The sequence below is a fragment of the Rattus rattus genome, chromosome 3, assembly GCF_011064425.1.
Source record: "Rattus rattus isolate New Zealand chromosome 3, Rrattus_CSIRO_v1, whole genome shotgun sequence".
NCBI lineage: Eukaryota > Metazoa > Chordata > Mammalia > Rodentia > Muridae > Rattus > Rattus rattus.
Window position 1 is genome coordinate 201,879,977 of NC_046156.1, and position 26,926 is coordinate 201,906,902.

The following is a 26,926-nucleotide window of genomic DNA, read 5'->3' on the forward strand; positions in this document are numbered from 1 at the left end:
GCACTGCTTGTCTAGAATACAGGTCCATTCAGAGTCCAGCAAATTCCAGACGAAACCTGAGTGCCTGCAGCCTTTGCTGGTGGTTCCTGTCACCGTTTCAGGCTGCAGTGGCAGAAGTGGGCTGTAATATACTTTAGTATTATAATCTTTTAAAATAAAGTACACTTCAATATAATTTGTTTTCCTAAAACACACTGCCTTGCTTCAAATTGGAAACCTTCCATCAGAACCATTAAGACCAACATTTTAGAGTATGCAAATGAGTTTTATTACTATTCGCTTATTTGTATCCTCTCCTGTTCCAAAAGGAATTTGAGAGGGCATGTAAATTAGTTCCTGTGAACATTTTCACCTAGCAGAGAAAACATGCTTTTCATTCTAAGTGCAAAAGCTGATGGCTGCCGTGTGGCGGCCTGGGAGGAACGGACGACGTGCCTCCATCGAGTCTGTATGAGGCCTCCAAGTCTCCTCACTGCCTCAGTCTGACTTCAAGGGAAGAAAGCAAGGACGAAAGCCTTTCCATGGCTATAATCTTATCACAGTGTCAGCCATGTCAAACTCCTTTCAAATATCTGTTTCATAATAATGACATAATAATATAGAAATATCGACATGTCTAAAGTGAATCAGCAGAATCAGAGGTCATGAAAACGCCTGGAAATATAAGAAATACACACTTCCTAACGTTGCAACAGCATTGACGTTAATCCATACTTAAAGTGAACTTAGTAACAGAGAGGAAATTGGTCTACTTATGCAATGTAAAAGGGCCTAAGGGCTATGTCAAACCTATTCATGCAGTGTGATAAAACTAATACCCTTACTGTACACCGATTTCTGGAGAAGAAGAGGTTATTTCTAATGTTCCAAAGGTTACACTGCATTAAGACCTTACTCCCAATCTATTATTTTAAATTGGGCTAAAGAATAGTAATTGAGTGGTGCATTAAGTTTCCAGCCTGGAGCGGTTCAAGTGGCCTTCCGTAATGAGAGGTACTTCTAAATGAGAATATATAGGAACTCAGAGCTCAGTTATGCTAGATTTATTTTTCTTAAAGATTGTATTATAAATTGCAACTCTAGAAATCAGAATTTTACAACATAACATAATTTATTTAAGTATTCTGATTTAAGTATTTTTCTTTTGGCAACATAAGTATAATTCTCTTTTGTAATTAAAAAGACAATCACAAAATGAAGGTGTTAGAACATTTCAGACTCATGAGTATATTAAGATTAAAGCAACAGTATTTTAATAATCCAAGCACTCATAATAACAACAGTTAAAAAAAATCAATACATCAATTGCAACAACAAAAACAGTCAAGATGGTAGTGGAAGGATAGGGGTAATGTTGGGAATGTTCTAGAACTGAGTTTAAAAATTCCTAAGCAAACATTTTAAAGATGTAGAAACTTCTTTATAATAAGAAATAATAAAAATTGTATATCAAACGCTTGGTAATGATATTTTATAAAATTTTCAGAAGGCAGACATGGAAGCCCAGGCCCAGCAGGCAGGAGGCAGGAAGGAATCCCAGGCAGCCGGGCTACACAGACTGTAGCAAGGAGCGCAAAGCAAACAACCAGCCCTCAGAAGCTGACACGGCCAACGCTTGTACGCTTTTGGCTGCAGTTAGAAAACTAAGACTTCAAATCAGTACTTCCTTCTCCCTGAAACTAAAGCTGCAAATAAAAAAGTTTAACCTGTTCCCCAGTTTCATTCAACAACATAATAAGCAGGAGCGGTGAAGTAAAACTCAACCAGTAATACACCATACACTCACGCACACACCCAGGCATGCGCAAAAGTGCGGACAAGCAGGTGCACACACACGGGGTCAGACTGACTGAGCCTCCCTTCCAGGCTTTATACGAACCCCTGCTTTTCAGGACTCTCAAAGGCAAACTGGACTGCAAGTGACTGTGCATGACTCTTTCCTCTAAATGCCCTGAGCAAGCGGTTAAGTGCCCTTTTCAAGCCTTCTAAGAGAAGGCAGTTGCCACTGCCATTTTAACCCATTACCTTGCCTGCAAAAACAAGTGATGATTCCTCCCAAGCACAGTTATAGAGACATCTGGAAAGAATTTACAGATTGCTCTGTTATCAGGTCAATTTAAAAGCTATTGTGTTTCAACAACACCCCACTGCACTGGACAATAATCTAAAGTAAATCTACAAAATCATCAATATTGTTTATTTAAATTTGCCAAAGGCAGAACCCGTAGACATTTAAACAAGCTGCGTACTAATAGCAAGTCAGATCCCCAGAGTCTGTGTCTGGGCTCTACATGCATTAAAATTTAGATCTGAATTGTCTATCAGTGTCAGGGTGCAGGAAGAGGGCACTCGTGACACAGCAGCATCGGGGAGGCATCTTGGAAAACATGCACAACGTGCCACTTTAGACTGACTAAGCCTCCCTTCCAGAATAGCATCCACAGTTCTTTCACGCGTCCGTCCCCCCCCCCCAACATGTAAACATTATGCAAAACCCTGCTGGAGCAATCCTCAAGTAGTGTGCACTTTATTCTGGAGCAATCTTACTGGAAAAGCAGTTACAAATGAAGGACGCACCAAAGGACAATGTGGTCACAACCAGAACACACAAGATGACTGCTACAGCCATTATTTCTTCAATCTGGATGAGCTCAAGAAGGAGAACAACGTAAACATTAGTCTTCATATTTCAACTCTGCTACTCCCTAAATAAGCAATGAAATCCGTCTTAATATGACAAAATCTATCAATGCTCTCTCCTCCTTAAAACCTGCACAACTAACATCTAGAAAGTCCCTATCTACAATCTGTCACAGTGCCTTTGAAAACTAGCTGTAGCTCTCAGATGTGCACAAAAACAGTATGCTGCAGGCTCTGCCATGAACTCCAATGGAAATACCAGGACACTGGAGCAAGAACAGGGCAGAGTTGCCCATGTGCCCCAGCTCATCAGTGGGGGTGCCAGCACTGGGAGTGCAAGCCTGAACCTCCAATTTCCCTTGGACCACTGGGAAGAGACAAGGGGAGGCAGTGACCTGGAAAAGGGCTATCTCTAACCCCACATGGATCACACATCACAGGATCACACATCACAGTGGATGGTGGCGTCACTTCCACAGGTCTCATTCACTCCAATGAAGGAATACACTTCCCTCTGTCTCTTCCTGGCTGTTTCCCTGAGAGCCTGACCATGCAGGGAGGGTATAGACTCCCTCCTGCCTGGCCCTACACTAGCCTGGCCTCATTTTCACATTCCCTTTCATCTCTCCTGGCAAACAGGGTGGAAGAGGCTGGCTTTCAGTTCTACCATGGCTCTCCCAGGGAGGCATCAGCCTTGGCTGCTGGCTTCGTGGCTGTTTTAGGTCCCCGGTGAACATGTTCAATACTGTCCTCTGGGTCCGGCTGGCTGCTGCCGCAGTTGCTGAGTTCAGACATCACCCCAGATTTTAGGAAAAGAGGTCAGATTTTAGGCTGCTTCTAAGGCTCATTTGCTCACAGTTGAAGATGCTCAGAAGCTTCGTGGGTGTTGTTCTCGTAAGAATCTCTCATGATCAGAAGGGAGGGACCTGACTGAGGACTAAGTCTGCCCCTTTGTGATTCGTTCTGGCTTCTGCCTGCTACATCCCCACCACTCTGATGGTTCCTCCTGGCCACTGTTGGTGTTCTGTGAGACACCGTCGCTGTGGCTCCCTGTCACATGACCTGTCAACAGTGATGCCTCACCATCAGCTCCACTTGGAAAGTCCAGGCTGGCACAGCACAACTGCATGAAATGCTCTTCTCACTATTTCAGTCACACTCATGCCTCAGAGTTCGCATCTCTGCCTCAGGAGGAAGGGGGTCTGTTTTATTAACTTTTTATAAGCCCAGGTCGAATATGTATTTACTGAATTTTTTTGCAAACCAGAAACCCTTTCACCTGGGATACTCCTTCCTAGGTCTTTAGGTCATTTCTCTTTGTTCCTTTACAAATGTGTTGTTTCCTTTTGTGTTGTTTGACTTGGCAGGCAGGGCATGGGGAGGTTGCCACAGTGGACACACTGCGAGATCAGAGGACAATCTGGAGGGGTCGGTCTCTCCTTTCACCTGGAGGGTCTTGGGGAATCCAACTCAGGTCGCCATGGCAGCTGTTGGCACGTCCCTTCTCCAATCCCTATGTCCAGATCCCAGCTCTTCATTTCTGACCTTGTTAACAATCTGAGCCCAGAGCTCGTGTATGTCACATGTGCAGGTACACATGAGGTCAGAGGAGAGTGTCAGACCCTCGTGCTGGAGTACAAGAGGTTGTAAGCTCCACAACATGGGCACTGGTGTCTGCAGTCAGGTCCTCTGGAAAGTCAAGTGCCCTTAACTGCTAATCCATCCTTCTGTCTCCTTTTGTCTATTTTATAGGAAAACAACATTTATTCTATAAATTCCTGCTTGATCTAAAAGTATAGTTTTAGTAGTGAGGTTTAGCTCAGGGCTAGAATGCTTGTCTAGCACTTTTGAAGTCTTAGAATCAAGCCCAACACACATGTCCATGAACAGGCAGGTATATGCAAGCACTCTACACGTGCTTTAATGTTCTGTAAAATTATTCTTAGCTTTATTTAAGTTTAAAATTATTTAACTATTAAATTAAATCTAACTTTATTGCTTAAGATAAAAAATGTAAAATCAAAGTTCTCTTTATTTTCAAACACATTGATACTTTAAAACTATTCAATGGATGTACCCCTCAAAATGGGCATCGCCTATTACAGAGACAGTTTGAGCTAAATTCACTGAATCACTCTATTACTTCCCTTCTCTGCGTCTTCATATCTGCCTACCATGTCCACCATCTCATGGTCACATACATGTACACAGATGAAAACAGCGTGCTGGAGCCCTACAATACCCGCCTCACCGCGCCGCCTTCCCGGCACACTCGGAGATGCTCTCTCGCATACGTTTCTATCGTTGCCGTGTTTTGCACTAGGGCTAGGACTAGGTTTCTTAGTTCCTTTGTGAATTAGCGTTTTTTCACTTTTGACGTTCTTGTTCATGAAAAATTTGTAGTTAACATCAAATATCATTTTCTGTTCACATTTGCTAAATATCTTTCTCTGCCTTATGTTTTAGCCTTTTGCTTGATGAGGGTTTTTTGATTGCAAATGGCTAACTTCTGACAAAAATAAACATCAAAACAAGCTTCACGGTCTAGACCTGTGAAAAAGCCTTCACTTGACTAAGGCGCCCACACTCTGTCCTACAGAAAAGCTGGTGCTGTCACTGAACAAGGTTTCAGGGACACTGTGAGTCTCAGAGGCTTTCTTCCAAGAAAGTCTAAGGCTTGCCTCAATGCAACCCAGGCACCGACGGACCAGCAGGCACCTTCTGAAGCAGTTTGGGGACAACAAATTCCACAGTTCCTGTTTTCCCCTCACAACTGCATACCTATCATTACAAATTATAAACAAAAATTTAAATTCTCCCCACTCAAACCCACCATTTCCACCAAAGATGCTCTATTCTCTTCTAGGTCTTTTTAAACACAAAATCGCTTTATCTCCTCCGTTTTCTTCCTTGAGACCTTCAAAGCCACCAGTCTGCCCTCCGCCTCACCTCAATCCATGTGTTTCTAAGACTATCCAATCACAGCTCTCACTCAGAACGCCAATCGTGCTGTCCCTTTCAAGAGCTCTGATTTGCTGCTGTTGCAGGACACTCGCCAGCCACTGCTGACAGTTAATTATGTATGCAAACACACATATACTTCTCTCTGTCTGCAGTTCAAACTATCCCCATCAGGAGTTCTCTGTGCACCCATCAGCTGGTTCAGCCATAGGTCTCACTAGGATTATGTCACATCTCAGTCAATGCAAGTATCACCTACATTAAGCTGCATGGCAGAGGCACATCATTATAATCACATCTCCCGGAAGCTGAGGAAATTCCTCAGGTTCTTCTGTTTGTTTTCATTTTGTATTCCAACTCAAGGTCTCACTACATAACCCTGGCTGGCTTGAAACTCACTGTGTAAACCAGGCTGGCCTTGAACTCTCAGAGATGCCTCCCAAGTGTTGGAATTAAAGGTGATGTCACCATACCAGGCAGCACCTGAGTTTTTCTTGGTAACTGACATCTGGGGAGCAGAGCCCAGTCATATTACAGAGCAGACTCAGCATCAGTGGCCTCACACTTCCCAACACAGCTGTTGAGTGCACAGAAGGCACCTGTAGGACAGCGTGTTCTCCTTACTCATGCAGTCAAGGTAGCACAGTCCAGGTCACCCACCTTTGGAAATAGGAAGTAGTTTCTGGGGGCAGACTTTGAGGCTACGCAAATACTCTGATACTCTCAAGTATTCACCACTAGTATATAAGGTGCCTCAAGCGTTCTCCCACGAATCAGGATCTCAGGGGCTGCCAGACAGTGTCACTGAATGCTATCATTCATCACTGCTGTGGAATTGTGTGGAAGTTTCTGCTGACCTCCTATTCAGCTGCTCAACTGTTCGCTCCCGCATGCACTCCAGGGTGGAGGAGGAGACCGCCACACGGCCACTCAGTGACTTCCTTCCACTGCTAAAGTTATAGTGGGAGCTCCTGGCCCTCTTAAGCTGGGCTCTTGTGGGTGTTTTCCTTTGCCTTCTTTACATGTGACTATCGTTCTATAAATATATTGTCCATTTTTTCCTTTGTCCTGACACGATGGTACATGTTCGCACTGCTCTCCATTGCTTTGTCCTAGCTCTGACATCGGCCATTTCTCTAAGGAAACCAGATTCCTTGAAGGAAGACCAGCAGAGGGACCGGCAGGGTCAGCAGCCAAGGCACTTGCTGCGGAGCCGGGGAGGAGGCTCTGTCCAGAGCCGCGCGGTGGACTCCCATGACCTGTCCTCTGACCTCCACACGGCAATCCAGGACACATACGCCCACACGTAAAAATATAATCAAGGTAAAAAGGTACTTTCATTTAAAAACATGCTAAGTGGAAGACTCAAAACAAGGTCACGTACTATGAGTCTATTAATATAAAATATCAAGAAAAAACACACCCATAGAAACGAGAAGAGCTTAGGTTACTGGTGGTGAGGGGGCAGTGAATGGAGGCTGAGGCTCTAAGTATGGGATTACTATTTAAGGGTATGAAAATATTTGCACACCTTCATGAGCACACTAAATCCTACTGAATAATACATTTTAAAATGTAAACGTGTTGGCATTAAAGTACATCTCGAGAATAACAGAAGACCTCTGCACTTGGTGTGCTTACTGATGAAGGCATTATTACTCCAAGGACGGCACTGGGAAAACATGCTGTGTACACCAGAGACTCACATAGGACACATCAATTCAGGCAGACGCCTGCACTAATTTCTATTTCTCTATCTGCACCTAAGTCCCACCAAGACGGTGCCACCACTCCCAGCCCATTGCCGGCTCACTCTCCTCGGCCCTCTCTCAGCTCTGCAGTCCAGCCTTACCCGAGCCCAATCTAAACTGAGAAGTAAAGCAGACATCACAGCATCTCAACCGCTACCTTCCGGGATAACCACTTATGGAGAGTACGCTCTACTGTGGAGCCAGGATGCAGGGAACTCACAGTGATGCTGTCCAGCAGCTTCGCCATGTGCTTAATAATCTCACCATGCTGTGCAGGCTGCATTTGCAACAATTTCTTTATAACAACCACACTTTCAGCAACAACTATTTCTGAAAGACAAAGAAAGAGATTACCATATTAAATACATATAATCAATTCAGTTGCAATCTGCCTGGCAAAATGCAAATTTCAATTAGCAAAACATCCTTGATGCTTAAATACATGAGAACCTAAATCATGAGCATATTCTTCAGTGTTTGTAGTCAATGTGCCTCATGCAAAATTCACTTTAATCTCTGTCCTCTGCAGCTATCACTTAGCTTCTAAAACACCCTTCGCCTCTGCAACAAAAGTTACATTGTGTCCTGGAGCGGATGCTATGCTTGCCTTCTAGCCAGAGCCCTCACATAATCCAACACTAGCATCTACACATCTTCTCCTACTCTATACTAAGGCGGGAAGAGAGGGATGACAACCACCAAGCCCTGCCAAAGTGAAGCATCCGAAGACACCAACAGCAACAACCAGGAGTAGCAGGAATGGAATCACCATAGAAACAGCATTCACCTCAGTGCCAAAATGAGTGTGCCTCCACGTGTGCTATAATCCCATCTACCTGCTCACCCAACGTAGTACCCTCGGAGGCTGTTCTGCGTGCTATGCATTACCCAGGCTGCTTTGTGGCTGGCTTCTCATAGCCAATAGGGTCAGATGGTATCTTCTCCTTTGCTCTCATCCTGTCCATACCTTGTTCATAGCTCCTTCACTAGTTGTCTTTAATTACCCCTTTTGAGTGTGCCACCTGTTTCTCAAAGGGACCTTATTTACTACAAATGCTCGGTAAGTGAGTAAGAAGATGATTCACAGGCTGGGGTTTGGATGTCAAGTTTTCATAAGGAGTGGCTGCAGCAGTCTCGTCTCCTTTGTGGTCGCACCAGCAGGGACACGTGACATTACAGGATCTGAGCATGTGGCCTTACTTGAGGTCTCGCCAGCAAACCTCAGGATCCTTCCAACACGGCCTCCTGTTGGAGGGTAGGCACTCGCTCGCCATCTTGCCCTGCCTCTATGGGGGATGGGATCAGAACTCCGATTCTCCAGCTTCTGTGGCAAGTACTTACGACTGAGGAGCTCCAGTCTCCCCAGGCCACATAAACTATTATTAATGCCACAGATGCCCACCAAAGTGCATCCTGGCTTTATATAAACTTTGACTTTAAAAAAATTAAGAGCATCATAGACATTAGACAATCCCCTAGCATATACTTCAAAGGTTTATTACTATATAAAATATCACAATTTGCACTGTTAAATTTTCATTGAAATACATTATTCCACAAGAATATAAATAAAATTTATTATACCTATTCTCGTGTGTGTGTGTGTGTGTGTGTGTGTGTGTGTGTGTGTGTGTGTGTATGTGTCTATTTCTCTGGGAGTAAATTCATGAGTATTAGGGAGTTAATATTTAATATAAGGCTTTAGTTTACAAGATTATATGTTCACTTTTATCTTAAGACGTAGGACTTTCAAGATGACTAAGGAATCAGAGTGGTGTATCTGATTTTGTCCGTAAGTCAAGCTAAGCACCTACAGTTCCCTTTGAACTCTTCAAATATTCTGTAACTATAGGCAAATGCCGCTTGTGTTCTAGCCCTTCTCAAGTTTCCCTTCTGTCCTCAACAAAACATAACCACACTGTATCTACTGCCGTCTACTGCTCCTCTCTTCTTACAAATAGGGAATCAGTAGAGGGAGGCTGGCCAACTACCAAGAGAGCATTAACATCTGAGCAGGCTGTCTAGTTCTGCACAGATACAAATAACCAGCAATAGAGAAGGAGAAGGAGACGGGGAAAACTAAAACATATTTATTTTATTTTACTGGTGCCTTCTATCAGACTGTGAGTGCCATAAAGGCACAGACTTTTATAAGCTAAATGAATATCTTATTAATCTACTCTACATTTATTAAATATCTCTACAGATTTGAATTCTCACTAAATGCTTACTGAATTATAAAAAAAAACTAAACAAAATTGAAAACTAATCTGCCATTTAATTCCTTACTTTACAGTAGGTGCCAACAAGGTTATTCAGACAAACAAATTCTGTTAATATGTTACCTAAAATAAACTACCATAGGCAATTAAATTATCCTAAGTCAAATGAAATGTGAATTTCTCAAACTGAAGAACCTTAAGAAATCTGTTTTTCAAATTAATCTTTCACACTGATAATGGGCTATTTTATGGCAAGCCTCAAGTCTGCTTTGAAAGATTCTTTAAAATCAAAGAAAATAAAATTTAAAAAAAAAATAAGCAGTGTGTGGCAGAAATAATTACTTTAAAATTAATATAAATATTTCTCATCAGAATAAAAGGACCAAAAAATAGGTGGGCAGACACACCTGTGCTATGCTTTGTATTTAAAAAGACTGTCAGAGGTCTCATTAATCTCTGATAGCTTGTTATACAAGGAGATCTTAAAACACTTGCTTATTACACTAGCAAACCTTATGCAACCCATAGAAAGTCATTATCAAAGATACATAAAAATAAAAAGTGTTTCTAAAGTCATCCTTCAAACTATGACCCAGGAACAGAGACAGAAAGATGTTTCTGTTCCGAGTGAATCAGACAGTGTGGACAACACTTATCACGCTATCCTTTCTTATTTACCAGGATGGGTAAATACTTTAGAAATTTCTCTCCTTATTACTTTGGTGGAATTTGAGTTTTAATATCTACATAGGAAAATATTCTAGCAATCAAAAGTTTATAGGTGAAACTACATAATTTCATGCATGCTTACATACACACATCAGTGTTACTCAGGAACTGATTTTGTTTTACCGTTTGCTTAGTTCCAGTTTATCATGGGCTCCCCGTTAGAAGAACTTACCACAGCAGAGCAATTTTTAGGAATAGCTACATAAGAGGGTCTCCAGCATTCTATAGATAAAGTAATCATTGTAGTAAAAAGTTATTCTTCAAGTAAAATGTAAAATATAATCAACTTTTTTTAAGTTTGACTTCATGGGTGCTTTGTCATGTATATCTGTACTACAAATAATATAGTTTATATTAAAAATCAGTAACTAATTTCAACAATTTTACACACATGCATTTTCTAAACAAACATGCATTTTAACCCACTGTACAATTATAATGAAATCTTCTTTGTGTGAGAAGTTCACTTGTTTTTCTTTAATGGCTCCTCTTATTCGGAAACCATGACCACAGAGGGAGCTGGCACTCCAATACAGGAGGAGGTAACATTTGGACAATGCACCGCTCTCCCGTCCTGAGAACACTTAGATGACATTAGTGTCCACATGAACCCGTGGCACGGTGAGGGCTAATCTAGCTCGCCTTCACTGGGAAAGCACTGGGGAAATTCCTGAGGGCCCAGCCATGCTCCAAGTTACAGTCATTTGCCTGCTTCTAGCACCCTCTGCAGGTGAACCAATAGTATACGTGACTTCCAGGCATGGCTGCAGGAAACAGTCAGAGAGCCTTTGCAGAAAGGATATGAAAGAGTGGTTAGTGGATGAGTAAGATAAATTACCTTAATGGGGGCAAAACAAAATCTGTTAATTATCTATTTGCTACATACTGTCAGAATATTGATATATAGAAAACCCAAAAGATAACGTAAAAGATTACAGATACAGCACTTACACAGAATGTCTAATTATAAATGATATAAAAATACAGTGAACCTATGAACTCACCATCCCTGTTGGACAGCAGGCAGACCAGGCCATTGAGGCATGTGTCAGTGACCTCGGCAATGCTGGTTGCACATCTGCCTATGGTCTGAATAGTGGCCGCTGCAAACTGTTTGTCCTGGCTTCTCACGTAGGTCTAAAAACAGTTTGATTAGTTTCAACATTGGTGCTATCAGGTGAATCAAAGCCCATTTTTGATAGCTTTATCAAGACAAATAATTTCAGAATAAAATCTTTTCTTACGCCCAACAGGGGGCCCAAATGACCACTTATCATAACCTTTCATCTCTTCTAACTTAAGGTCCCATAGCAGAGGGACATTTGCAAGCCAGGGTCATTCACTGCAGCCAGTGGCTCGAGGCTCCAAAACAAACAGTGGAGAGAATCACCACACCCCAGCGTGTTCTCTGGAGGTTTGAGTTCATTCACTCTGCAGTACTGTGAGCCTGCGGGGAAGGGCCACCCTTTCAGACGCTAAACCTGCGCGTTCAGAGAAAGGGAAAAGGAGCAGCAGGCTAGTTAGCAATGAGCAGCCTGACACTGCAAGAGTGACGGCAAGAGTCCATCTCACCCAGGCCGCCAGCACTAGCAGGCTCCTTAAATACACAGTGTGCAAAATAGGAACTTAAACTTACAAAGGAAGCTAAAAGGTCTTTCCTGACAACCTTATATATTCTGTGACTTTTGTTACAACTTTTCATAATTTAAAACCAAAGCTTTTACAGTTTTTAAAAAAGATCCTAACCTCCAATTCTAAGTATGCAATACAGAATTAACTCTATGGCTATCTACAAAAAATATGCGTTAAAACAGTTATCTAAATAATAAATCAAAAAAAAAAAAAAAAAAAAAGCAAACAATATAGGAATTTAATGCAAAGTCTCAAGGACATGAGGAAAGGTGGAAGAGGAGGGTAATTTTAATTGCGATAATAAGAACAAATGCATCTCACCTGTTCAGGAAACCTGTTTTACTCGCAAAGTCATTATAAACAAATTATAAATAAGTATGAAGAAGATACAGAAACAGAAACAATGTGCTAAAGTAGGCAGTGCTAAAATGAACACACAGGACGGAGGGGCTCAAGCGTTCTGCTGAGAAGTTCTTCTACCGCACTCCCAGCCAACAGGATTCGCAGATGAACAAAGCCTGCAGAGGCTCCCAGACCACAGAGAACGCAGGCCTGCCTCCTGCTGTCCCGGTGCTAGACATGTGCAGAAAGGTGACAAGATCACACGAGGTGAGGGAAAAGGGACATAGGAAAGAGCAACATGGTGAAATCGATTATATGAGTGACCTAAAGTTAAAACCCCAACAGTGATCTCTGACCTAAGAAAAGAGCTGAGAAACCCAATTTTCTGGCATACCCACAAAGAGATGGCTCTACAGTATTCTAATTTTATCATGAATATTTCTAGAAAAAATATGAACAGAATGGAAAGTCAGGAACCCAGGTGAAAACAAGGAATTGTGGGCATGCAGTAACATTCTAGTAGTCCTGAATAATGTAAATAATATAGTTAAAAACAGTGGTTTGCAACATATTTATGTCATGATTCATACAGCAACAGGAGTCATGAAGTAGCAACAAAAATAATTTCTTGTTGGGAGTCACCGGAACATGAACCTATGTTAAGGGTTGCAGCGTTAGCAAGGTTGAGAACACTGATTAAAAGAAAACATGGCATCCGTATACAGGTTAAGAAGAAATTCCACGTGAGCTGATGGAAGAATCGTGGCAACAGCATTCATTAAGTTTATAAACATTGAAAGCTAACGAGAACTCCCGGGTTGCTGTATAGGACAGGGAACTTAACACTGACACAGGTCTGCTGCTGCTGTGACTTCCCACAACGGTTTCCCACTTGATCCTTTATCATAAAGTGCATAAAGCCAAAGACATAATCCAGTTCCAGGGGGTTCTCTCCTTCCACCACACAGGTCCTGGAGATTACACGTCAGGCTTGGGGGCAAACACCTCTACCAGAAGACAGTGTGCTGGAGTCACCACTCCCCCACAACTGTTTTTCAGTGATCTAATAACACAGCTAAGTCAAAGGGGCAGAACCTAAAAGAGACACAAGTCAATTAAATGGGCAACCAGGTAACAAATGATGTGTTCTCACAGGCACAGAAAGTGCTTTCAGAGCCCAGAAAGGACAGCTGATGGTGGCCATGTGAGGAGAAAACAAAATTCTGAGCCAAATAATAAGCCAGTGTGTCCAGCGCTATGGAAACAGAAAAGGAACTGCAAGGCTGTTCTGTTTAAGCCCATATTTGTACGGAATGTTTATTCTCAAGAACAGAAAAACTTCCTAGCTGCTGATCTTTTTCTCAATCTCTGTTATTTGTGCAACCGTGTATTTCTAGGTTGAGCAGGCGGCATATTTAACTTAAGATTGAACGCATTTTAGAAACGGTAATTAGCATTGTATACAAACCTGAAATTCTCGAAGAAGAGTTGATATGTTGGCTTCATTTGCCAAGTTTGTCAAGATTTCAAGCTACAGTAGAAAAAAAGAGAAAGCAAACATTTTAAAACACAAAAAGGTGAATTTAATAGAGGCTAAACATCTAATTAAAAGTTGATTTTTTTTTTAAATAAAAAATCATTGTCATATGGGACTCTATACCCTTGAGGTGGTCTTAGTTTGTTTCCTTAAGACTACAGAGACTAGATAATTATATAGTTCTTATTAATTAGGAAATAAATCCCACATCTTCACTAATTGTCTTAATTTTACAATTTGTATCTAATTAACCTAAACAATTTGTTAGCTCAACTTTTATTTTTTATTAATAAAGTTAGAAAACAATTTGTCCTTCATGTAGTACTTCTGTTTTCTAGATATCAATTAATTTTCTTGATTGGCTATCTTATTTCCTACCTACCCAGATACTTAGACAATTTTAATCTCTATTCCTGGATTTATAAATGTAAGAAATGTGAAATTAAAAGTCTACACCCACTGAGGTTGTTAGAAATATGTTTTACCCACAGAAAAGATTTAATTATTCTAAAGGTAGGCACAAAACAGATGATACCAACAGAAAATTCAAGATGTCCATCAGCACATTCATATCAAGTAATGCATTAACAGTAAATGCTATAAACACTCTACTTAAAAGGCATAGACTACAGAAAATATACTTTATATATTCTATGTATACTCTCTTATTTTGCTATATCTATTGGGAACCTGTTCTCTAAGAATATAACTTGACTATTCATTTTATTTTGATAATATTATTGAGACAACATTTTTTTAGTGCAAGGGAGAGATAAGGACTCATGTATCCCAGGCAGGCTTCCTTTACTATGTAGCTAATGAACTGATCTTACTAACACTCCCTCTGAAGTCTGCATGACAGACCTGCACTATCACATGAGGTAGTCATTTTAAAATATTTTTTAAATTTAAAAACTTTATTCATTTTTGGAGCGACCCTAGGTCTTTGAGCATGCTAAGCAATCACCCTGTCACTGAAACACATTACACAAGTCTTTGTTCATAAAACTTTTAAAAAATAATGTCAAATCTCAATGTATATTACACAGAACTGTTTTTCACTAAAACACATAGGACGGGGTTGCCAAACTGCTTCAAAATCATCCCCAAATACTGCTGCCCACAGGCTTGGTAGATGAAACAAAATCAGAACAATCAGTAAATTAACATCATGGTTTTGCTTCCACATAACTGTTTTACATATAAGTTTATGTTTCACTAGCTACCTCAAAAGTATGTAAGTGCAAAGATTCAACTTGATATCAAATACAGCAGTTAGACCCGCCCTTGACTGTAAAACTTCCCAGTCCTTTGGCTGACATGTGACCTGAAACATTGCATAATTATGAAGCAAGAGCTTGTTTGCTGTTGATGTTAAAAATATCATTGTTTATGTTTCACCAACTTTCTAATGAATAGCCCCAGTTTCCATGTGAATGACATCGTCTCAGTATTTAAAGAGTGCCTCGCCCTTCTCCATTAGTTAGTTGGTTAATAATGTCTCTAAGGCCTCCTACGCAGCACACAGCGTAGAGAAATGGTCCAGGGCCTTAGTAAATGCCACACTGTCTCAGCACCACGCTCTGGAGCCCGTGCCACACTGTACACCAGAGCGCTTTCATCGTCTGTGGTGGCAAAACTGTTGTCTACCCCAGCCCTTCAAATAACCCACAACACCCTACAGACCACAAAACCCTCACAAAAACTTATTTTAAATTCTCCCATATACTATTTTTTACAAATCTCCCGTAGAATCAACCCCACTTTTTTATTATAGGACTTAATTCAAATCTCCACATCCATTTAAAGCACAAAGCCTAAATGTATATGCCTGTCTCTTTCAGCGTGTTAAATTATCCAAGATACAGGCACCTTGGCACATCTGAAAGCTGTACTACGGCCGGCACGTGATCGTGCAGGATGCAAAGTGTAAAGAGTCATTGTCAAACACATCTTTAAACAGGGACAGACTCCAATGTATGGAGCTAGGAACGAGCTCAGCTGGTGATGGGCAAAAACAAGGGTGTAAACTGCTCCCTGGCCACAGGGAGACCATGGGTGACGGCTGCTAGAAGCTACTCCAGTAGCTCTTCATAGTACACAGGTACTGTAGGAGCCTGGTGAAGCACACGGACCTTCAGAGTCTTGATCATAGTTGGGTCAGTGGACCGGACATAGAAGCTCTTCAGGTAAGGTTCAAACATACCCTAGGTGAACAGAAATAAAGGTGTAAGTGCACTCATCACACCGGTGCGCTCAGCTGCTTCCTTGAGCTAAATAAATGCTCAGTACATACATACCTTTCTCTGAATTGACATAGTTGCGATATTTTGCAATACAATATACTGCACCTCCCTAGAAGTTAAAAGAAATTTCAGTAGGTATAGTCAATGAAGCATCTTTGAGAAAATAACAGTTAAAAAGAATCTGCATGAAAACTCAATATAAAGAAAATTCTTAAATAAAATACTCAAGTATTAAAAAATATGTGTGATATATCATGAGATTAAAGTTACAACTAATTTTATACTATGGTATCTCAAAATACAAAACCAATACTGTTGCTTTGCACCCATGAAGGGGAAAGGGCATTCTTAGGATGAATGTGGGAAATGTAACCACAATGGCGTCAGAAGGCTCAGAGTGCCACCCGGTCATAAATCAGAACGAAGTCCTAGTTAAAACCGATCGTGCTATCCCTGAGTCTGAATATCTAAGGATGACATTACATTCACATTGATCTGAGTATGGCCCTTGTATCAAAGAACCGTTCAAGATCTTCCTAGTAACACTTGACCTCCCAGCTGAAGAGAAATATAGCTAACAAAGAAGGGTCAGAGATAAAGAAAAGGGGAGTGGCACTAATGAAATGCTTCTGACTTGTTCCTCAAACAGCAGTAGGCGACCAAAGGCTGACATTGTGGACTAAGGAGTTAGGGACAAAGATAAGCACACACCTTCCCATCCCAGTTGGTGCAAGTGAGCACTCGTGAGAGAAAACACGTAAGACACGCAGTTACAACTGTACATTGCCCGGGACACACTGACCCAGTCACAGAGCAATGGTAAAGACCTAACGCTAAATTGCAACTCTGTTTAAGTTTTTAAAAAGTGCTGATCTGAACTACTGAATTATGCGGAGGAAAAACTTAAAGGGTAGCAATGCTCTACTTATCCACACATGAAACAGGGTTTTTTAAAGAAAGCAGTTATTCCTAGTAGCTCCTTTTGGGGGTTAATGAGATGGTTTAGCAGATAGGTAGGCTTGCTATGCAAACATAAAGACCCAAGTTCAAATCCCCAGCACCTGTGTAAAAAGCTGGTACTGACCACATGTGAGCCTATAACTCCACTGCTATGAAGGATAAGACAGGAGGCTCTCTAGGGCTGGCTACCACTAGCCTACCAAGTTTAATAGGAGACCTTTGTGTCAAGGGAATCTGGTATAACATCACAGCAGAATGCAGTCATCCTCTTCTGGTCTCCATAGTCCCCAGAGACATGACATGCGCATGTGCAAAAACCACACACACACACACACACACACACACACACACACACACACACACACACACACACAAGTATGCATGTGCCACTGATCACACACATACACAAAAAAAAATCAAAAGAATATATATATCTCTGTGTGTGTGTGTGTGTATGTGTGTGTATGTATGTATGTATATGTATATACACACACACATTTAAAACAGAAGAAACTAGTGACTGAAAATTCCAGTTTTGAATGGCGTGGGGCTCTGCACAAGCGACATCGCCTGTGGCTTCTGCACTGCTCCGTGGTCAGCTCTAACACACTGAGAACACATCGGTCAGGTTTTCAGTGTTTACAGAATAGCTAGAGCTTCACAACAGTAAGACTGTCAAACCTAGAGAAAGTAAAGCACATGCTCTCTGTGTAGCAACATACTTTAATCTCTCTGGGCTTGAAGCTAAAAGTTTCCTGTTTTCCATTAAGACTGAGATCATTTTATAATAACCCATCAAGTATGAGACCGTCCTTATGAAACAGTCAACTATAAATCCCAAGACTGGGAAATGAATTAGGCTGTCCCAAGCCCACCTCTGAGAACACCCGAGGAAAAGCGCAGGCGACTCATGACCTACCTATGGCTGCGAAGTAGGCGCACCAGAGATTTAGAAATGACACCAGCCTCCGACCTGGGTGAGATGTGCCAGTACAGCTGAGCGACAGCCATAACCACCTGGAAGAACGGTCGCAGGCACAGTGAGCAGCTAAGCAGAAGCTCCCTCCCTCCCTCCCTCCCCCTCTCCTTCCCACCCCCCCTCCCACACACACACACACACACACACACACACACACACACACACACACACACACACACACACACACACCCTGCCTCCTCTAAGCACCTTCAGAATGCCTGTGAAGTGAAATATATTAGTCACACCACTCCCAAATCGAGAAGAATAAAATGACCTTCCTTTTGTCCCATTATCTATCAAGAAAAACATAGTTTAAGGTTTCAATGCTACATCTGAAATCTGAAAGCCTATATGTAAAAAAGTCACTAGGGAAACTCTCACAACTCCAGACTCCAGACTGCTCGAAAGGCCTCACCACCCAGGCCTTCTCCAGTAGCCCATGTTCACGATGAAAGCATCCCATACCACACACTCCTCTGAACCATGCATGTCGCCACCATCTTAGACTACCAGAACAGACTCTGAGCTGTCTGCTCCTGGCTCTACGTCCAACGCAGTCACAAGGCTGGCCCATCGGAGACACATTCCCAGAATAACCTCTCACACTTAGGAACAAGCTTTGCTTCCTTGCTTGTCTGTCTGTCTGGAGACAGGATCTCAGTCCCAAAGGGCCTGAAACTCCTAAGTAGTACAGCACAGAGACCCACCTGCCTCCACTTCCTAGGTGCTAGCATTAAAGGGATGATCACACTATACCTGGCTAGAATAAGGGGTCTGTCTGTTTTAATCTTTCACAATCCTTCAAAAGTCAGGTTAAATGTATACAGAGCCAAGTAACACAATGTGCTCAAAACCATGGCAGCCTGTTTGGTGCACTAGTAAATAAGCAGGAACTCCAAATATGCAGACATAACAAACACCCTAGGGCTCAACACTGCCATTGCCACCAAGCTTCTCAGTCACAAGGCCAGCTTCCAAGACGAAGCTACCAGTGAGTTAACAGACAGCAAGCGACAGCTACTAGGCAGCCGCGGGCATACTAAGGCATCAGCACACTTAACGATATCAATGGATTCACGTTTTACTATCCCTGGGCTTTTGAACAATGATTTGGAAATGACATTATTAATAGTAGGATTTTAAAACCCTGCTAATTGCTATGATATATAAACTTTGAAAATTCACTATCTTCTAAATTAAAACAAAATTAAAGTAAAGCACTCACAAGGCATGATGCTGAGTCTTGGGGAGGACACTGAGATATTAGACTGTATTACGTGGTTTTCCTGGCCTTTGTCTCTTAGTCTGTATTTGTCTAAACTTAAAAGTTCTTTTTAAAACTAAAGATATCAAACAACTAAGCAAAGCTTGTGAGACCCAATCAGAGATAATTTATAATTACTAACAATTCCGGCTAAGCTGACGGCCTTGAGGGAGGCCTCAGACCCAGAGGGCATGCAGCCCTTACACTTTAGCCTCCTCAGAACTTTACCAGGTAGATTTAACACCGTGGAAAACCACCACATCCGCTAGTCTCAGCTATGACAGCAAACCTGAGAGACACCTACATCCTTACATAAGGCCTAACATACACCAATCCATTCAGAAACAAAGTGAGTTCGAGTCTTTGAACAAGCCTCTTAACCAACCAGAAAATAGCAATGGAGTCTCATCAAAACCTGATTCTGCATGTCTAGAAAGAGAAAAGGCTAAAAGTACTTAGCATGTAGGCTGGGGTCTGCAAAACTTGATCTCATAACCCACATCTTTCCAGATGCGCCTGCAGCGTGAACACGCCACTCCCACTCAGCACTGACACACATGCCTTCTGCCACGGCTTTGTTTTTAAATCTGTGAAACAGTTCTTCCGTGGTCCCACATACCGCTGCGTTCCTGCTCTGAAGCAAGGGCTTTGTGTTTCTGATTAAGAGTCTGTGGTCCGGATCCATGCTGTACGGTTTCTTCTTGCCACTCTTCTCCTTCTCCTCATCGTCAGAGTCATAGAAATTCTTTTCATTGTCTTCTACGCCATCATCCTGTGAAGAAAACAATCCAACACCAGGTAAGATGGCACAGCCAACGCCCAGCCAAAGGGCCTTTTCTTTGAAAAGGTCTATAGTAAAGGGCTACAGGGACATCTCAATCCAGAACATAAGCGCCTGGCTGCCAGCCCCAGTGCCCACCTAGGAAGCTGGGCATGGAGGCACACACTTGTAAACCCAGTACTAAAGACACACAGATAACCAGCCCCGGAAGACGACCTCAAAAGAGAGAAGAAACAGTAGCCATCCCCTAAGAAACGACACTGAAGGCTGCCTTCCTCACACACTCACGCATCGACATACACATATAAAATTTAAAATCACAATAATAACTTACTGTAGAATTCTGCTGTCAGAGCAATTCAAATTACCGTACCCTCAACATACAAAGGCTGATATTTCTCATTATAATACGTGATACTTCTATTGCAGTTCTATTAAGACATACAATGAGAACAGCTGAGAGTTATGTGCGCAAGTTACAGTCATTCCAACCAGATCACAAAGCAGGAAGAGGGTGCGGTGCTGACCAGCGAAGGAAAAGCAGAGAGTCTGGCTGCTAGGAACTCGGCAAGACCTCAGTAAGCCAGGAGAACACCTCGGTTGCAGTCTAGACATCTCAGTAAGGCTCTAGGTGCAGCCTAGACATCTCAGTAAGGCTCTAGGTGCAGCCTAGACATCTCAGTAAGGCTCTAGGTGCAGCCTAGACATCTCAGTAAGGCTCTAGGTGCAGCCTAGACATCTCAGTAAGGCTCTAGGCTGCTCTGTATAAGTAGACACTTAAGGCCCCCAAACAAATACAGACAGACACAGAAAGACGCACATACTTTCAAGGACAATGTAGCGGTAATGACAGTTTTTACCAAGAAACATACAGCGCCTCCCTCATCGTCAGTTTGCTTTCACTTTTCATTTTCAGTCATGAGTCGTCTGAGACTCAAAAAAAAAAAAAAAAATACAGTGCAGAAGATTCCAGAAACAAATCAATTTTGAATGATGAAGTATTCTTAGTAACATATTTGTGCTCTCTGCTGAGGGGGTCAAGGTTTAAGGAGGTGTCAGTGTCTTGGGACACACAGAGGACAGGTGAGGGCAGGCTACTGGACAGCAAGGACGCAGGGATTACAGGAATGGATCCCATCCCACGTTGGAACTTTAACAATCAATTAAAAGGCCAGTCCAGTGGAGTAGATAAAAGACATAACCCAACTGTACGGTGCAGAGGAGAAAGTCACTACTCCTTAAAGGCTCAGGTCGACGGCACAGAGGAAACCAGGAGGATGGGAAATAAACCTAGGGGCATAGGGGCTGCTGGAGCCACACCGCCACTCGGTCACTTCAAAACACAAATCCATAAAGTAGCTCTTTTCTCGGGTCATCTCTAGGGAGCCCAAGCTGGCTTTACTTAACTCATAATCCTCCTGGCTCGGCCTCCTAACTATTACTCTGTATGTGACATTCTTGGAATAATGAAATTACAGAAATGGAGAAAAACTAATGTTACCAGAGTTTCGGGGCTGAGGAAGTTGGGCTACGTGCTACAGACATTAAAAGGTAATAAAATTATTCAAACTCTTGGCCTTCATATCCAGATAAAATTCACCTACAAGTTTTGCAAAATGTTCCCTAGGTAAAGGGACACCAGATCTCTCTAACTCCCTTTTTCTGTTGTTTTGGTTTTTCTAGACAGGGCTTTGCTGTGTAGCCCTGGCTATTCTGTAACTTGCTCTTAGAACGAGGCTGGCCTTGAACTCATAGAGATCCACCTGTCTCTGCTTCACAAGTGTTGGGATTAAAGGCATACGATACCAATGCACAGTCCTCTAAATTAGTTCTAACAATTACATGAGAATTTCTATTTTTTTATTTTTAAGATTTATTTATTTATTAGTGCTCTATCAGCATGTACACCTGCATGCCAGAAAAGTACACCAGATCCAATTACAGATGGCCATGTGGTTGCTGGGAATGGAACTCAGAACCTCTAGCCCAAGTTTTAATTCTTAAAGTAAAAGTTTAAATAATTAAAATGATGGGGATAAAAGCCCTAACTCACTTGGAAAATCATTTCTATTTAGGTGCATTGCAACAACAAAGGAAATCCTCACAAAAGCTAACAATCTCGCTCGCAAGAGTCCCTACAAATACTCGGCAAGAAGAAGTCTACACAAATATCACTGGAAAAAAACTTTCATCGGAATTAAGTTTGAGGGCTTATAACACCACCAGCTCAGTTGTTGTTAAATCTAAAATAAAATTTTTATAAAAATTCCTTAAATATGGGGTTAGACAGATGATTCCAAGGTTAAGAGTACTTAGTTCTCTTCCAGTTCTGTTCCCAACACCCAAGGCAGGCAATGCACGATCACCTGTAACTGCAGCTCCGGGACATCTAACACTTTCTGCTGATCACCATGAGGCATATATGTGCGTGTACACGCCCACATGTAGACCCACATGCATAAACAAAGAGAAATCTTAAATAAGTAAAAGGAAGAAAGAAAGGAGAGAGCAAGAGCGAGAGCGAGAGAGAGAGCACAAAGCGGTTGGTGACGTCGCTCAGCTGGTAGAGAGAGGGCTTGTTAACAGGCACAAACCCCTGAACCGTATGCCACCCCCATATAAACTGTACCTGGTAACACACCACTAGACACACAGTACTCAGGAGACAGAGGCAGGAGGACTGAGTTCAAATCACCCTCACCTACTCAGAGTTGGAAGCCAGCCTAGGTTACACGAAACCTTGTTTCATAAAGAAACGAGCATCCGAAACGTACTCGGCCAGAGAAAATCCACCCAATCTATACTGATTAAAAACAAAAGTTTTTAAAAATAGTAAAATATCCATCTTCAAAACTAAACTAGAAATTATCTGGCTATTAAGGTACATGCATTTAATCCCAGCTCTGAAGAACGCAAGAGGATCGAGAGCTCCAAATCAGTCTGGAGACTATCCCTAAGGCAAAATTAATCGATCAACTAATTAACCTAACTTAAACTAGAACTTACTATCTTCATATAAACAAAGTGTTTTCTCTTAGCCTTAGGACAACTACGAGTGAGGAGCCAGGTTAGAGCTGGCTGCACCTTTACTGAGCTCCAGGTCAAGGAGTTTCTATTAGATGCATCAGAAACTAAGAAATGCTGCATAAATAATCAAGTGTGGAGCACTCGATTACATTAGTCCAATTATAATGGCTAGAATATAAACCCTTACTTAAAACTTGACTAGAAATTAATCAAACATGTTTAAAGTCTACCTGAAAATAATACATAATAAAAATGTGTTTTTAAACTTTACCTATCGAACACAAAAGTACAGCTAGTAAATATAATTCCCAAATGCTCAAAAATGCTGCTTTAATAAGCAATTATTTGTTATGTTTATTCATTATTAATTATTTTATTAGAATTCAGCTACATTATTTTAATGGAGAACATATTTTTTACTGCAATTTTTACTGGAAAAATGTTTTGGATTGTGGTAGTAATTTTAGTCAGATGATTCAAGAAGGAGTTTTCTTTCATTACTATTTTCCCACACAAAACTCAAAGATCTTATACAGCTACTTACATTTTTTCTAGAAAATCTTCTTAATTCTTAGAAATTCATAAAATAAAAGGGAGTAGTTGAGATGACATTTATATGTGGCCCACAGAAACCAAAAAGTTAAATCTCGGCTTTAAAGTTTTAATGTGGGACAGTGACTTTTTTTTTTTTACAGTTAGGAAAACATGTTGCCTATAAATAAAACAGGTGACACCAATTACTTATTAAAGACATGCACCTCAAAAATTCTATTATACCTTTCTATAAATGTTCAGTTTGGTTCTTCTCTCTTATCTTTTCTTCTTTTGGAAATAGAGTCTTACTATGTATCTGTGACCAAAACCGCTTCAGGCTCTGAGAGCTGGGATTACAGATGGGCAGCAGCAAGCCCAGTTCTCTTTGTATCTGGCTGTGTGTACTTGTACCACATGACAGGAGAGGGGACCCAGAGAAGCTCATTCTGTGAACAGGAGAAGGGCTCCACAGGGGCAAGAACCAACCACCAGTAACAGGATGAAAGTTGTATTAATTGTGGATTTGGTTTTTGAGATTTTTAACTAGTAAGAGACAATGGTTCAAACAAAAGGGACGGCGCATTTACCTGGCCAGCATGGGGTACAAGGACAACCTGGTCCCATGTCCATGCTGGGCATTCCCCGCCTCTCAGTGCCATCACTACTCACAGTGAGCGTACGGAAGAAGATGTAGATAAAAACACGGCTGTGGAGATTAAATTCTCTTAGTGAAGTGTCTCCAGCAGTGTCAGTCTCTGGTACAATGCTACACCAGGAAGATGCCCAGCTCTGACCAGGAGGTGGAGCTGTGCAGAGAGCGTGTGCTGCTTGTGTACAGCATCTAGTGCTGGGTGCATCTCACAGCAGCCTGCACTGAACAGCTCTGACCAGGAGGTGGAGCTGTGCAGAGAGCGTGTGCTGCTTGTGTACAGCATCTAGTGCTGGGTGCATCTCACAGCAGCCTGCACTGAACAGCTCTGACCAGGAGGTGGAGCTGTGCAGAGAGCGTGTGCTGCTTGTGTACAGCATCTAGTGCTGGGTGCATCTCACAGCAGCCTGCACTGAACAGGCCATAAAATAAATATGGTTCATATGTTCAGGAAATTAAGAGATAAAGCAATTTTTATAAATGTCAGATTTAATCTTTAAGTCATTTTTATAATAATTTTGGCAATGAGTTACAGAGTTAATTAAATTTGTCAATCTTTTTTAAAAATTTCAACTTGACTGACTATACTGTGTGACACTTGACCCATCAAATGGGGGAAGATCTGTGCAATCTCAAGGATAATAAATAACACAGTTAACTGAGTAAGCAAAGGTTCAAGGCTGCCGTACCTTTGACCACTCAACAGTTGAAAGATAGGCATTCTTTGTTAAAGTTTTGCGAATTGTGGGATGAATCTTACTTTTCCCATATCCAGGTAAACAACTGAGGGAAAGAAGCTATATATATTAAGAAAGATAAGTGGTCTGTCTGCTTAAGAGTAAAAACAAATGAGTGTGAAAGACCTTCAAATGAACCCAGAGACACTGTCAAATGTTCTAGTTAAGATATGACCATTTTCATAAACATAAAGATAAAGTAATTCTAGCAAACCTCCACTCACCCTGAAAGACACCGTCTCGTAAATACTCTATTTTCTGTACAACTGCTGAACTTCCAGAGCGTCCTCTAAGTATGGAGTACTATGTGATCTGCAAAGTGTTATCTATCAGTCAGCTCCAACCTCCTCTGCTAATCTGGTACTAAGCAGGACGGCTTCTCCACACACCTAAGATGGCTGGGATGCGAGCCTTTCAATGCCAAGCCACACAGGATCCCAGATCAGAGTACACTGTACATGCCACTGTGGTCATCTTGGTATTCTGGCTTCTCATTACATAAATGAAAGGCACATTAAGAAAATGAAACTAAGTTATACAGTTCATGGTCAAAGGCAGGGAAAGAAAAGTATCTTTTCAAGGTGTTTGCACCAAAACCATTAAGAAATATTCAATTATTGGACTACGGGATGGCTCAATTGTTGAATGCTTAGTGCTCATCCCTGAGGACCTGAGTTCAGATCCCCACAGGCCACAAGAGGCTGGATGTGGTGGTCCACACCTGCAACAGCAGCGCTGGAGAAAAAGCCCACAGGTCTCCAGGGCTCCCTGCCCCACCTGTCCACTCACAGCAGCGCTCTTTGGGGGTCAGTGAAGAGCTTACCTTCAAAAGGCCATGGTGGGGCGGAGGGATGGCCTGGAGGTTCAGAGCACCCACGGCTCTTGCCGAGGAGCCAGGATTGGTTCCTGGCTCCCAAACGACAGCTCACAAGGTAAGGCCTCTGGCCAGCTGCAGTGTGGAGAGCAAGGCTCTGGCAGCCTTGCCCTCTCCCCCACTCCCTCTGCCTTGCTAGAACCGTTAGCTTACACTCCTGACCACTAATGCTCACTTCCTCATGTGGCCGCTTATTCTTCCTAAGCACACTATAAGGTACAGCTATCAAAATACTGAAATTCTAGCAATCAAAGCCCCCTTTGGCTCACCTAATTAAAATGCCCAATTAAACTGAACACTTCATCCTAACACGGGGTTTCCCCTTTTCCCTCTATAGTCTGCCATGTCTGTCTCCTCTCTATCCAGAGGCAGCCCTTTGACCCTAGAGACAGATGACCCTACTCACTCTCTTTGCTCCCCTCCCTCCCTTCTCTTGTTTCTACTCCTTGTCTCCTATCCATGCCCTCTGACCCTCTGGGGCAAATAAATCTCCTCTGTGCTGAGAACGTGGTCTGGGGGTGGGGGTGGGGTCCCTAACAGATACTTTCCCTTACAATGACTGTCTGTAGTTCTAGCTCCAGGAGATCCGACGCCCTCTTCTGGACTCTGACGGTACTGCAATGGCATGGTACTCACATACTCAAAGGTGGAAACACTCAGATACATGAAACAAAACACATTTTTATAAGATGAAAAGGTAATTGAGGAAAAGTAAGTATTCTAATATTAAACTCTTGCTTCCACGTGGATCCCATGGGGGAGCATACTTGCACACACGTGTACACATAAAAATCTCTTTAAAGATTCAAGCAATGTGCGTGTTTCTATGAGGAAGTGTGGCAGTTGGATGAGAACAGCCCTCATAGGCTCATATAGGTAAATGCTGCTTCCCTGGTCAGTGCAACAGTCTGGGAAGGGTTATGAGGCACGGTCTTCTTGGAGAATGCACGTCACTGAGGGTAAGCTTTGAGGTTCATAAACCCACACACTCACAACGGGCCTCTCTGCCTGGTGCCTAGGGATGAGGCATAAGCTCTTAGCTGCAGCTCCAGGGCCATGCC

At 42.1% G+C, this 26,926-nt stretch overlaps 1 protein-coding gene across 1 annotated transcript in view; it reads right to left on the reverse strand.

Moving 5' to 3' along the window:
• Ap3b1 (adaptor related protein complex 3 subunit beta 1) overlaps positions 1-26,926 on the reverse strand; it is a 199,983-nt gene that overhangs the window by 96,983 nt on the left and 76,074 nt on the right. The window contains exons 8-14 of the mRNA XM_032899017.1: positions 19,883-20,035; positions 17,940-18,037; positions 16,115-16,169; positions 15,950-16,021; positions 13,746-13,808; positions 11,308-11,440; positions 7,573-7,682 (exon numbers count right to left, since the gene is read on the reverse strand). Coding sequence (XP_032754908.1) covers positions 7,573-7,682; positions 11,308-11,440; positions 13,746-13,808; positions 15,950-16,021; positions 16,115-16,169; positions 17,940-18,037; positions 19,883-20,035 — 684 coding nt within the window. The remainder of the gene's footprint in view (positions 1-7,572; positions 7,683-11,307; positions 11,441-13,745; positions 13,809-15,949; positions 16,022-16,114; positions 16,170-17,939; positions 18,038-19,882; positions 20,036-26,926) is intronic.